The 14,249-nt window shown below is 43.0% G+C and overlaps 1 protein-coding gene across 2 annotated transcripts in view; it reads left to right on the top strand.

Annotated features, from left to right (window-relative positions):
* The window catches only part of dock8 (dedicator of cytokinesis 8), a 78,875-nt gene that overhangs the window by 28,898 nt on the left and 35,728 nt on the right, over window positions 1–14,249 (top strand). For both annotated transcript variants that reach the window (XM_079517121.1, XM_079517120.1), the window contains exons 8-20: window positions 1,808–1,874; window positions 5,523–5,672; window positions 6,214–6,294; window positions 7,430–7,589; window positions 7,755–7,894; window positions 8,926–9,019; window positions 9,130–9,292; window positions 10,913–11,030; window positions 11,375–11,445; window positions 11,689–11,833; window positions 13,285–13,386; window positions 13,559–13,654; window positions 13,992–14,226. In XM_079517121.1, the coding sequence (XP_079373247.1) occupies window positions 1,808–1,874; window positions 5,523–5,672; window positions 6,214–6,294; window positions 7,430–7,589; window positions 7,755–7,894; window positions 8,926–9,019; window positions 9,130–9,292; window positions 10,913–11,030; window positions 11,375–11,445; window positions 11,689–11,833; window positions 13,285–13,386; window positions 13,559–13,654; window positions 13,992–14,226 (1,622 nt within the window). The remainder of the gene's footprint in view (window positions 1–1,807; window positions 1,875–5,522; window positions 5,673–6,213; window positions 6,295–7,429; window positions 7,590–7,754; window positions 7,895–8,925; window positions 9,020–9,129; window positions 9,293–10,912; window positions 11,031–11,374; window positions 11,446–11,688; window positions 11,834–13,284; window positions 13,387–13,558; window positions 13,655–13,991; window positions 14,227–14,249) is intronic.

Raw genomic sequence — 14,249 nt, 5'->3', positions numbered from 1 at the left:
AATAACTGTATAAATTATACAGCTGCAATCTGATCTCACAACTTATGACGGGGGAATCAACAGAGAGTTGCATTATAGAGGCATGACCAACATGCGCACTACTGTCTTCTTTCATGAGAATGTGACCTTTTACCCAGCACTTAGCACACAGTGCATTCTTGTTGTACGCTACAACTAACCATGACTTAGACTGACTGTAGAGTAACACGCTGCCGCTGGCATGAAGCAATTCAGAAGCATAGATCTGGGTGGGAGGGTGGAGGAGTGTGGCTTGATGGGACATCTTTCTCTGCAGCGGTTGTTGGGTCTTCTCTAGAAGCATAGATCTGGGTGGGAGGGTGGAGGAGTGGGGCTTGATGGGACATCTTTCTCTGCAGCGGTTGTTGGGTCTTCTCTAGACCAGTGGTTCTCGACCTGTGGGTCGGGACCCACATGATATTGAGGGGTCCCCAGATGACAGTGAAGTGACAATAACAAAAAAGAAAAGAAAATCAATTCAGACAGACAGACCCAGCCAGGGACACACATAGCTGTATATAGGAGTGGTTTAAAAATACGATTACAGCATCAAAAGTAATCAACAAACTATACTATAAAAACTGGTGAAACAGATAGGCCAAATTGCCAAATAATATGAGTAGGCTAAGAGGCAAAAAAAAAGAAAATCTACAAGTTCACTGCTATTTTCACAATATTTATCTGTGGAGCCTCAACTCCTAAGTTACTGTCAGGGTGGTGGGTCGCAGGCTAAAAAGGTTGAGAACCACTACTCTAGAGTCTAGAGTAGACCTTCACTTTCTGTGGGCAAGGCTGCCTCTGTTCCTGTACTGTGTGTAAGTGCGTGTGCATATGTGTGTACATCAAGTATCCCTTTTCCTCCCCTGTTCCCCTTTCCCTCGTTTGTGCTCTCTTCCTAACACACGCACAGTCGCACACACATTTACAGCTGTTGCTTGTAATGATTGATCACCAAGTGAGTGAGGCTGTGTCACAAGCTTAAGGTTAATAGCGTCTCGTCATCACTCCAGTCCCCTCAAACACGTGTGGAGCTGAACAGGAAACAGATCACCAAGTAAATGTGGTTGATGAAGGCCTGTCAGTGAAGGAAACAAGTTTTTCCACATTTCTCAACATTGTAGGTGAAGTTGACAATCTTTGTCATAATCAGAACACTGGCGGTATCTGTGTCCTCAGAGATCACACAACACATAGACACAGCCTGACACCCTCTCATACGCACACACATGCACTAGTGTGCACACACACACACACACACACACACACACACACACACACACACACATGCACTAGTGTGCACACACACACGCACACACACACACACACACACACACACACACACACATGCACTAGTGTGCACACACACACGCACACACACACACACACACACACACACACACACACACACGTACACACACACACACACACACACACACACACACACATGCACGTACACACACACACACACTCCCATTTACTCTCCCTTTCAATCTTCTTCTCCCTCATTCCTCCTCCGCTCCATAAACCTGCCAAATATTTGAGTTGAGTCCATTTCTCTGCTTTGGTGGTTTGGCGGCCTGCTATCCTAACCTTAAGTTGACTCATTTCATCATTTTGTGCACACATTGCCTCTCAACGCCACATTACTCTGCACTGCAGAGATATAACAGAATACAATAGAATAGTTTCAATGAGCATTATAATATGAAAACAACATTATCTACTCTATTTGTTCATCCAATCGTTAGAATAAGTCTCTAAATTGACTCTTCCTCTTTGCTTTTCATAGGTTTGAGATTGACATCGAGCCTCTTTTTGCTACCCTGGCCTTGTATGATCTGAAGGAGAAGAAGAAGGTAAGAAACCACGTCGCTGTTGAGGGCACAGCTGGTACGTGACTGCAGGTCCCTGCGATATAATATAAAACATCTAAGATTAATGTAATGCCACAGATCTGTGCGGTTTTATTGTCTTAGTTGCTTGGCATTCTGTTGTGGCAGTGACTGGGATCAGTGTAATCATGTACAGGGCTTAGGTCTCAGCAGGACATCTGGAAGCTCTGTGTGCTTTTCAGTACCGTACCCACTAATGTTGTGGTAGCAGTGTACACTGCTTTCCCAGACAAAATCTTTGGACCACAGTATTTTTGCTATGTTTGCTATGGATTTGCACAGCTGTAGAGGTTGTTTTCTTTTTGGGGGGCGTTGGGGGGGTGAATAGGTTGGAAGGATTTAGTTTGTGCTTAAGTGCTCGGGAATCTCTCAAATGAGATGGGCTTTTAGCCTCTGGCCTTGTCTGCTATTCAGCACAGTTCCTGGTTGGCTTCTAAAGCCACTGCAGGATTGTTGGACATTATGGTCTGGTAGGAGACGGTGTATAATACAATATTGAGCATCATTGTACATTACAGTCTTTTTACAACTTCATGTAGGCAGACGGTTGCGGTTCAAAATAGACATTTCCATGTGACGATGCGTGCACTTTACCTCCTTGATATTTGCAGTCCTCCAGCCCGCTCTCTAATGTGTCACATTGGCTTTGCGCTTTAACAGTAGCAGCAGCATTAAATGAGTTGTTGAGCCCAGCTGTGTCCTTGTGAAGGGTAATACAACTTCCTGCTTATTGGATCAGAGACAGGATGTTGAAGTTATGAAATGCATCTCTGTCACAGTGGAGGACAAACTCTCCAGCTTGTTTACTCAATTCTGACTTGATGAGGCTGGAATATGAAACATATTTTATTGTTTTTTTTTCTCAGTCTCTCCTCTGTGTCCTGTTTTCTCCTTCGCATTTCTGTCATAATATTGTCCAATTTCCTTCCATTCTCACTCTCTCCTCCTGCTTCCCTTCTCTGCTGTCTCCATGGCTCACTATAGAAGCACTGTTTGTTGTTTCACATTCATGAAATCTGTTGCAGATGTTCATATTATTCCATATAATTCTCCAGTTATAAATCCTGTCCTTCCGGACTTCTCATCAGGGCTTTTGTACAAGATGGCCTTCCGGACCTCTCATCAGGGCTTTTGTACAAGATGGGGTACACGCATACAGATGATTTTGCGCATCAACACGGGTGCTGCCTCTGATCAACTGACCATACTGACAAATGTATTTAGCAAGGAGTGAAATACTTCATATTAAGCTAGCTAAGAGTTGTCTACACTACAGTATGTTGTGATGGCTAAGAGGAAAGTACTTAAAACGGTTTCTTTGGAAACAAAAATTCTGGTCTACTTTATGTCTCATTAAATACACAAAAGATTGAATTTCGCCTGTGAAGTCTTCATTATAATTCATTGGAGCCTGTTTACTGTTTTGATTTAGTGGGCTCTTGGATATTTAAAACCTACACAAATTAATGCATTGTCAAGCTTACAGTTTTCACTTTTATTATAGGTTTGATTGATTCTTTGACATTTACAACTGAGTTTGAATGTCAAGAGAATATCCTTTAGTTTAGCCAGTTGTTTTCAGTTACCAGACAACAACCAGCTCAGTGGCCTTGTGGTTAGAGTGTCCGCCCTGAGACTGGTCAGGTCAGGCTTTGATCCCTGGCCGGGTCATGCCAAAGACTCTGAAAAATGGGACCCAATGCCTCCCTGCTTAGCACTCGGCATCAAGGGTTGGATTGGGGTAAGTTCCTACCACATATTAGCGTCATGTCCAGGAGGTGTACTTGTACATCAAGCTGCCTCACGCTACAGAAACAGAAAATTGGCTTACTTACCAGACGGCAACAAACTGAACACATTTAAAAATGTGATTATGCTTCACTTCTCCACTCTCCTGAGAGGTGTCACTCTGAGGACCCTATGTGAATGTTACTCAAACTGACCGTAGTAAGCAGTTAGTGTTATTAGTAATTGGATAATTACAACATGCAGTACCTAACTGCACTTCCCTGTATGATACTTAATTAACCACTTTAGTTTCAACCTCACGTCCCTGTTTGGGGGCATCTTATCCTAAGCAAATATTATCAAAAACTAGTGAAAATAGCAGATCTACAAGCTCACAGCATGTTTCAATGTGACTCGTGAGCCATTTATTGTTATGTTAGACAACAGGGCTAATTAGTTCATTTCACAGGGGATACATTTGGAGTTCAGACCATTATGGCTTTCCAACAGGCCTTCAAATACTTTTTAAGATGGAACGTCAGAGGAGGGGACAGCTAGGGGCCTGACGAGGAGAAAGGAACGAGGGGGTAGGAATTAATGGCTGCTTAATGGAGAGGATCACATGACGCTCACAACAGGAGAGAGGTCAGGGCATATGGTCATGTCCGTAGCCTGGGGGTCACAAGGGAGGCAACTGGAGGAACAACAGATCGGACTGAGCGGATAGAATTCCACACACACAGCCCTGCTTTTTTTTTTGATTGATTGAAATATTTATTAACAGTTTGCAGAATTACAGTACATTTCAAGCACAAACTCAATACAAAGGCTGTTAACTGTGAGTGGACGACCCAATTAAGCATTACACTTGTTTCCAATAGGGTCCACCATGTTCAATTCATCAAAAACATTTAGAGACGTACAAATAGACACTTCTATATAGACAAAGAGCAGAACAGGAATTCATCATAATGGAGGTAAAAAGGGAAAAGAAACATATACAGTGAGGGAAAAAAGGGGTGGGTGGTGGGGAGGATTCACGTTCAGCTCCGTTCATTTGTTTGTTTTCCTTGGAGGAGCTGCGTTGGGTCCCCGAGTCGGCTCAGTGGCCGTACCTTGAGTTGGCTGTGTGGCCGTGACCGTCTCTTGTGTTGTCCTTGCGTTGGGTCCCTCGGCTCCCTGGCCGTACCTTGAGTTGGCTGTGTGGCCGTGACCGTCTCTTGTGTTGTCCTTGCGTTGGGTCCCCAAGTCGGCTCAGTGGCCATACCTTGAGTTGGCTGTGTGGCCGCGACCGTCTCTTGTGTTGTCCTTGCGTCCGTGTTTGAGGGATTCCGATTTTACAGGGGCCAGTTTCGAATTGCAGCCATCCGTAGGTGCCCTTTGAGAGCGGTTTTGAAGGAGTCAAGGGATTCGCATGTCTTAATGACTGTTGGTAGGGCGTTCCACATTTTGGTGGCATAGGAGCGAAAATAATTTAGTCCCTTGTTTGTGCCGAATCTTGGTTGTACATGGTTCGTTGCACTCCCTCTGGTGTTGTGGGTGTGGACTTCGTTAACATTAAGGAAGTATCTAGACAGGTACATGGGTATCTTGGTGGTGTATCGAATCTTGTGGACCAGACCCATTGCAAGATGCTTGCTCCTGTAGAGATGATTCAATAAATGAAATGAGCATCATGTAACATTGTGGATATTGATTTAATTTCCCCTCCATTTGGTACAGTGGGGATTCCGTTATGGAATTTTATATCCACTTTGGGTGAATTGTGTCTTCTCCTATGCTCACAAATGTATGGCAGATATACACAGCATTACTGTAAGTAGTAAATAGCCACATCCAGTATGTGCTTTTAACACACTGTATTTTTTCCTCTCTTTTGTCCAGATATCGGAGAACTTCTACTGTGATCTGATCTCAGACCAGTTCAAGGGTTCCTTGAAGGCCCACACCCCAAATGTGGACCTCTCGACCCTGGCCAGGTCTGCCATCTTTTCCATCACATACCCCTCGCCAGACATCTACCTGGTCATCAAGGTAATAGCATAGAGCACTCGTGTAGTACAGTAGCTACTAGGGCTGCCCACATTCATAGCCCAATAATCGATGAATTGGTCAGTTTGGTCTTAGACGACCAAGACTTTGTTTAGTTGCGTTTTTCCATGCTAAATTCATTATTTATTGAAGAATTTGGACATCTCTTTAAACTCTGGGTGCAGCAAACACAACAAATTTTACACATTTGCAGATAAAACAACTAATTGATTATTCAACAAATTCATCATGACTATTGGTTGACTAAGGACAGTCCTAGTAGGTACATCTACTGTATTCACTGACTTAAAATTGCGCTGCTATATTCAGACTTCTTTTGAAAAGTATTAGTGGCCATCGCTCAGACTTGTACACAGTAAAAATTCTCTGTATTAGACTCTGAGATGAAAAGGATTTTTACTGTGTATACATTTCTCGACAGACATACATTACATACTGTTCTTCTGACAAACTGCCATGTATGTTCTTGTGTTTAAGTGTTCAACTGGCCTGTTGAATCATGTTCTCGCTGTCCTTATTGCAGATTGAAAAGGTTCTTCAGCAAGGAGAGATCAGTGACTGTGCTGAACCCTACACAACCCTGAGGGAGAATGATTCAACAAAGGTATTCTAACCTCGCGGTGCAAAAGCACACCCCAATTACATTTCATATCCTGTGGGTACACTGTAAATATTTAAGTAATTTACTAGCCTCTGGACAACATCTAAAACACAAAAAAGCAACACATTATAATCTTTTTCTGGCTTTTTCTGAGCCTTTATTGATGGCAAGAGTGGAGATAGACAGGATACAGGGAGAGCAGTAGTGACCTGCAGCAAATGGTCCGTCTGGCCCAAGAGTTGAAGTTTAGACTTTCTGTCAGGCATTTGAGCCTATGTGGTACGCACCTTGACCTCTTAGCTATTGGGCGCCTCGTGGCAACATTTTAATTCTGACTTTAACCACACAACGTCCCTATTCTGGGGGGCAAACATTCAGCGAAAATAGCTGCTCAGCATGTGTCTACGTATGCGAGATCCCAGTTTTGTCATCTAACCTCTAGACTCCGTGGGAGTCCATGCTTCCACGCTGTCTTCTGACTCTGAGGAGGATGACCTGACCTGAATGACCCCTTCAACCCCCAGTCTTCTACATTCATCATGTCTCTGTTTGTCTGTCTAGTCTGTCTCCTTTTGTAGATCTATTTTCCAGTACGTTTTTAAATAGCCATCTGTTGTCTGTGATTGATGTGTATATACGTTTTATATCGCTTTATATGGATCTGAAACAGCACCGCTAAAAAACAACTTTTTGCCCTGAGCCGGGTGCTAGGCAATGTCTTGCTCCCCCCCCCCCCCCCCCCCCACGCAAGGAACGTGCTCGCACATGCGTAGACTACTGTTATAATTAGGATCTTCTCTGGCTCTTTTTTTCGAAACTACGTCACTGTTTGTTGTACTGATCAGACATCCGAGGTTCGGATCTGATTTAAAAAAATATCATCGCATCGCGATTTATATATAAACGTTTCTCGAAACAGATAGCTAGCGTGAGCTAATGCTAACATTAGCCTTTTCTTACAATGGAGTACTTGAGTAGTACTAATCTCCCCAATTCCGACACTGCGTGACACCGACACTGCGCATGCTATTACCACTTGTGGCCACACACACAGTCTAAGTGTTAAAGGGGCACTCCGGTAAACGAAGTGTATCACATTGAAATGGTTAATCTTGTTCATTTATTTATTTGTCCTCAGAACAAGGACAAGCTGGAGAAGTTGCGAAAGCAGGCAGAGGTGTTCTGTGAGAGGTTGGGTCGCTATCGCATGCCCTTCGCCTGGGCCACCATCAACATAATGGATGTCATCAGCACCGCCACGCTAGAGCGGGATGTCCCAGACTCAGACAGCTATCGAGGTACGTGTTTTGTAATTGTGCGAGCCTGACTGTGTGCATATCTAGAGTATCTAATTTGTGCCTCAAATGTGATACTTCTCAGTGAGCACATAATGTAGATCATTTTAGGGATTGGCTAAAATGAACAGCTGTGTTTTAATCAGTCTCTTGTGCCTGTACTTGCAGGTAAGTCCAGCAGTATGGACAGGAGGTTCCCACAGCTTCCCAGGAGGAACTCGGAACGTTTCAGCAGCATGGAGGATCAACCGTTTAATGTTTCTGCCTTCAAACCTGCTAACATCACCATCAGCACTTTATTTAAGCAGGTAAGATTGATCACACACACATAACTAAATTATTTTATTATTATTACGTCTTTGTGAGACTAATGGTCCTTAACACACTGGGAGCGTGACGAACAAACAATCCAAAAATAATGTATGGGAACATTTCACAGCAACCTATTCATTTGGTAATGCCTCATTCATACACTTCTGTTCATGGTGAAAAACCGATCTGGTGTCAAAAAATACAATTACTTTGCTTTATCAGCACATATTATTCGTATTCTGTGTGGATGCACTCATGACACAAACTGGAGTTTGAATTTATGTGAGTTAATCGCCCAATATAAATGCTCCCGGTGTGTACGGACATTTAGTTTGAAAGGAAGTTTGAAGTTTTGAAGTGGAACCTAAAAATCAAGGCCTGTTCTGCTGCCTGTTCAGTTTCTGCTCGACTTGCCAACTCGCACGCACGCGCACACACACACACACACACACACACACACACACACACACACACACACACACACACACACACACACACACACACACACACACACACACACACACGCGTGACTGCCTGCATACCTGGCAAGTAATTTGTAAAATGTCAAGTATCATTGTTTCCTTGAGACACAACAGATATACTACATTCCACTCATGCGAGAGAGACAGAGGCAGACATGTGGATAATGTTTTCATGTGTTTTCATCCACCATGCCATGTCATGCATTCCACATATACATTCCCATTACAAAAATAAAAGTCTGTGCAGCCACAATTTCAGTTGGTTTTCTAAAAAGCGTATGTTTCTATATCAGTGGTTCTCAAACCTTTACCTTTAAAGGACCCCCAAAATGACCAAAATGGCCTAGCAGTCTGGGCATGTGCGTCACAGCTTAGAGTCTGACCTTTGCTGCGTGTCTCACCCTGTCTCCCTCTTTCCTGAGGGACTGTGACCAGCACCAGACGTCAACTCTTCGCTTGTGTCCTAGACTTTGCGCTGACATTCCTTTGCGCTGACATTCCTACTATCTTGCACCCTTTACAGTTTACACCTTTTGTTTTTTCAGGAGGGAGATCGTTTGAGTGATGACGACTTGTTAAAGGTCTTGTCAGATATTAAGAAGACATCTACTCCAAAAGGGAGATTCAAGACCATACCAGGTTGTGTTTCAACTCTGGAGCTCTATTCCTTTTCTTTTCCGTTTTTTACCAAGTGCACTGTGCTCTGTATGGTTCTAATAATGTTGTGTGACCTATCTCCTGGTGTGCAGGTACCATAAAACTGGACATGTCACCAGTCAATGACATGCCACCAGCCTGCCTCTCCTCAGAGCTCATCCCTCTGATCCCTGTGGCTGAGAAGAACATTCGGCCAATCAAAGAGGTGCTGGAGTTCCCCTCCAATGAGGTGTTGGTACCGCACAACATCTACCGGTGAGTTTGTGTTCAACACATTTATATATACCATATGTATATATACATATACACACGGCAACGTCCTTGAGGTCCCCAGGACCAAGTACCGTAACTGGGGCGATAGAGCTTTTGTTTTGGCTGCGGAATGCACTCCCCAATACTCTCAGAGAAGCCCCAACCCTCCAACCTAAAACTGCTGTCAAAACCCACCTCTTCCTTATGGCTTTCTCCAGCTAACTCCACACCTCTCATCATTCCAATGTTTTCTTTATTGATTTTATTCCTTAGTCTTTTCTTAGTGTTTTTTTTGTCCTAATAAAGTTGCTCTTTTGTTGTCGTCCCCCTCGCCATGTAAAGCGTCGTTGGATACTTTAAAATGTACTATATAAATTTGAGATGTTGTTGTTGTTATTAATATTATTATTACACGCACATTTGTGCAGTGTGCACTGTGTATAAATAGTACTTTGTATCCCTGCTCTTCCAAGGTCTTCAGCACTGTACCATGGAGGTATTTAAAAACAAATAGCACGTAGCTTCAGGTGTAAACAAGACATGTGTTTTACAGACAATGTACTTCTACTAGCGATAGCAATAGTTAGTGTCACTCGTTATCTCATCGTACCAACAGTTTTGGTCCACCCTGTAATTCAAGGTGTCCGTGAGAGTGTCTGATAGATGAGCACTGTGAAGAGACACACTAAAGTACATGCTTTTACAGTGTAATTGTTAAAAAATAACATATCGACTCAACATGTTTGACTCCATGTGCAAACAAGCCATGTGAATGATAATTACATGCTAGTGGGTGTTACTGCTCAATGGCATCTCCCTTGTATATCAGGTTTCAAGTGTTGTGTTAAAACCCCAGGCGGTCAACAACATAGTATAGTGATAGTAATTATCACTTAGTCATTCAAACTATTATGGTTGGTTAACTTGTTCCTCTTACATGACTTTACTGTGCCAATGGTGCCCTCCAGTGGTCTTCATAAGAATTGACAGAGTTGGCATGCCACAGGCCTATTTGTGGTGTGTCGAAGGTGTGGTGGGTTGGAATTCTTCATTAAATAACCCCTTGAGATGAACCATCTTGTTTTCAAGGGGGTCCACACATTAAAGAATACATGATATTATACATGCATTTAGAAAACAGAACAAAAACAAAAAACTAACCACCAAGGGAGGACGCCCAAACCAAACATACAACAATGGTGAATGGTGCATTTATAGATTGTGCATTGCATTCATCCATTCACCCACACATTCATACACCGATAGCGGCGGTGTATGACACTTCGACACTAACTCTGGGGGATCCCGGGTTAGAACTGGCAACCTTGCAGTTACCATCCAGCCACTATCCCTGAGCCACCGCCGCCCCGCAGCAGCAACAACAACAACAACAATACACAAAGCACATAATGTGAATCATTGTATAGAATAGAATCAGTCAAAACAGGATTAATCAGTTAATCTCAAGGTGAGAGGACAGCAAAGTTTTAACTATTGAAAAGATGTTGACCGAATATGAACAGGTAGATTGTTCCAGTCTGAAGGAGTGTATTTAAGACTTGAGATAACATTGTGTATTGAACAGAAATGGTTTGTGATTCCTCGCCTGTCTTCTCTCTGTAGGAACCTGCTCTATATCTACCCTCAGAGGCTGAACTTTGTCAACAGATTGACGTCGGCACGGAACATCAGCATTAAATTCCAGTTCATGAGTGGAGAGGACTCCAGCTGCTCGCTGCCTGTAAGTGCAGCTCTGAAACACACATGGACTCCAAATGCTGCTGATACCACAGCAGAACTGATCAGTCGGTCTACAAGCTTGTAGATCAGCTATTTTCTTTACAGCCCTTGTTAATAACTTACTTTTCATTGGTTGAATATTCAGATATTCATAAAACCCACAGACAAATGTCATTAGGAATGAAAAAGAAATAGAAAAAGATTGGCTTTTGTAGCTTGGCTATTTTTGACAACAAACATAAGGTTTAAGTGGTTAATGCCTTTTGTATTAGATTCACTTTGTGTAATTTAATCGATTTGAAGGATTTAATCATTTTCACCCTGTTTTTCACTCTCAATTCAAAGGTATTTTTTGGGAAATCGAGCGGTCCCGAGTTTGTGCGGGAGGTGTACACTCCTGTGACGTACCACAACAAGTATGTGGACGATACTTAACTGCCTATAATACTAATAAACCACATCACAGGTTGCTACATATAATGTTGTCATAAATGTGATTATAATTACAGATTCACTATCTCTCTCTCTTACTATCTCGTGATTGCTTGCTCGCTTTCTCCCTTCCTCTCCCCATTCACCCTGCTCTCTCTCCCTCCATCCTTCTGTCTCTCTCCCTCCCTCGCGCTCTCCCTTGTTTAATTTCTTCCCACTCCCGCCAGGTCCCCAGACTTTTACGAGGAAGTGAAGGTGGCCCTTCCCGCGCGACTGACCGAGAGACACCACCTCCTGTTCACTTTCTATCACATCAGCTGTCAGCAGAAACAGAACCAGAGTGGCAGCTGTGAGACGCTCATAGGATATTCAGTAAGAGTTCTGACCCCCTGTGCAGCTACAGTAGGCCTGTCACAGTTATTACGTACCCGCCTGATCACAATTATTTTAGACGCAATTAATTTTGCGTCTAATTGTCCGATTATTTTTTTCTTTTTTTGTTTGTCATGTTTATCATTTTCTTTGTATTTTAAAGTATACAAACAGAATAGTAATTTTTATTTAATATATTTTAATTTATTTATATATATCCTAGCCAAAAGCACAATTAAATCGATAATCGCAATTATTTGTAAAAAAAAGTTTATCTACAACAAAAATGTCATGATCATAACAGCCCTACATACTACTACCTAGCAGGCAGCACCTTTGGAAGCAGGAACAGTAACTCACCAAGGGTTTGGTCACTTTGATGAGGTGCTGACCTTCGGGAACAATCTTAAAAAGGAGGAAAAAAGTTGCACACTCCAAATGCAGTGATTTATTTGATTGATGTTTCAGAATCAACAGAAGCAGCACATTTTGAACTGCATGAAGCCTACAGTCCCTACGCTGTTGTTAACAGTTAGTGACATGCTGTAGAATGACTACTAAACTCACCGCCAAGCCGACTGTGAGCTTATAGATGGTCTATTCTCAGCAAAGAGATTTTGTGTAGAGGTAAAAAAGGAGCGGACCAAATGTGTAGAACTCAGAGGGAACCTGGTAAACTAGGTACATAGGGCTTAAGTGGTTAAATGCCTATGACTGCTGAGACTGAACACACTGGGTTGTTTGTTGTGTCTGAAGGGATACACACATCACTTACAGGTACAGTACACAGTAAAAAGTGTTAAGTTAACACACAGAGAGTGCACTCTCTGATTCAAATGAACACTAAGGTTTGCCTCAAGAATTAACATCTGGTCGTTTTAGTGGGCTTACTTATTCCCCATCAAATTTGAATATTTTACTTTAAACCACATAAGTGATTAAGGTTTAAGTGATTCAAACCATGTCACCATTACAATATCCCAAATCCCATACAATAGAGCGTCGCAGTCCCTCCCCCTACCATGGACCAGGAAATGAATCCCAATGCATTTTTCCCATAGACATTTCAGAAAGTATTTATTTAAAGACGGTTACGCCACGGACAAAGCCAACTCGAGTCGTGACAACTCATGACAACACAAACAATATTTTGGACCAAACAAATAATTACAAAGAAGAAAAACAACAAAAAAAGTGTTGTAACCTGCCGTTTCTTTCTTCGTTCTAATTATTTTTTGTCATGATTTGTCACGACTCGAGCTGGCTTTGTCCGCGGCGTAAACGTCTTTAAATAAATACTTTCTGAAATGTCTATGAGGAAAATGAACGGAGAATCATTTCCTGGTCCATAGTAAGGGGCGGGACTGCAACGCTCTATAGTCTCATATCACAATATCCACCATGTATACACACATACTAAGAGCTATCCACTGTCTCTGCCTCTCGTCCAGTGGCTTCCCATACTGAATAGTGACCGCCTGCAGACGGGTCAGTACTGTCTCCCCATCGCCCAGGAACGACTGCCTGCCAACTACTCCCTGCACTCCCCTGAGGTAGGATTCAGCGTCCTAACGCCGGACTGGACTCTCCTTTATCCATTCTGTTTTTATTTCTATCATCAAGCCATATATGTACAGTACGTGTATAGCATGTATTTTCTGTAGTAATACCAGCTATGGAACGGAGCCGACTAGTATATTAAATCTATCTCTTTGTCCATTGCAGAAAATGCCCACCCAAGTCCCTCCAGTTAAGTGGATGGAGAGTCATAAAGGACTGTTCAACCTGGAGATTCAAGCTGTGTCCTCTGTACATGCACAAGTGAGAAATGGATACGCACACACACACACACACACACACACACACAGAGGCTCACAAACACACACACACACACACCTGACACTTCTTACTCACTCTCTCACACTGATACACACACACACACACACACACACACACACACACACACACACACACACACACACACACACACACACACACACACACACACACACACACACACACACGGAAATCTCGGCTGAAGGGTTCTCACACTCACAAATACACACTGAAAAGAAAATAATTACTACAAAATCTGTCTGTCTTGTACAAAATAACCACCATTACATATCTAATACAACATTCCACGCTCTGTACCCAGGACAACCACTTGGAGCGTTTCTTTACCCTCTGCCACGCCTTGGAAGGCGGGGCCTCATTCCCCCTGCGGGTCAGGGATGAGAAGATTGCAGAGAACAAGCTGGAGCAGGAGCTGAAGCTCAGCATCATCTCCCTGTCCTCCTCCAGACTAGAGCCTTTGGTGCTCTACCTCCACCTGGTGCTGGATAAGCTCTTCACCCTCATCATGCAGCCCATGGTCATTGCAGGGCAGACTGGTGAGTTACACCTCATTCATAGT

The sequence above is a fragment of the Electrona antarctica genome (genome assembly GCF_951216825.1).
Source record: "Electrona antarctica genome assembly, chromosome: 12".
Lineage (NCBI taxonomy): Eukaryota > Metazoa > Chordata > Actinopteri > Myctophiformes > Myctophidae > Electrona > Electrona antarctica.
This window is presented reverse-complemented; position numbering and strand designations above follow the sequence as displayed.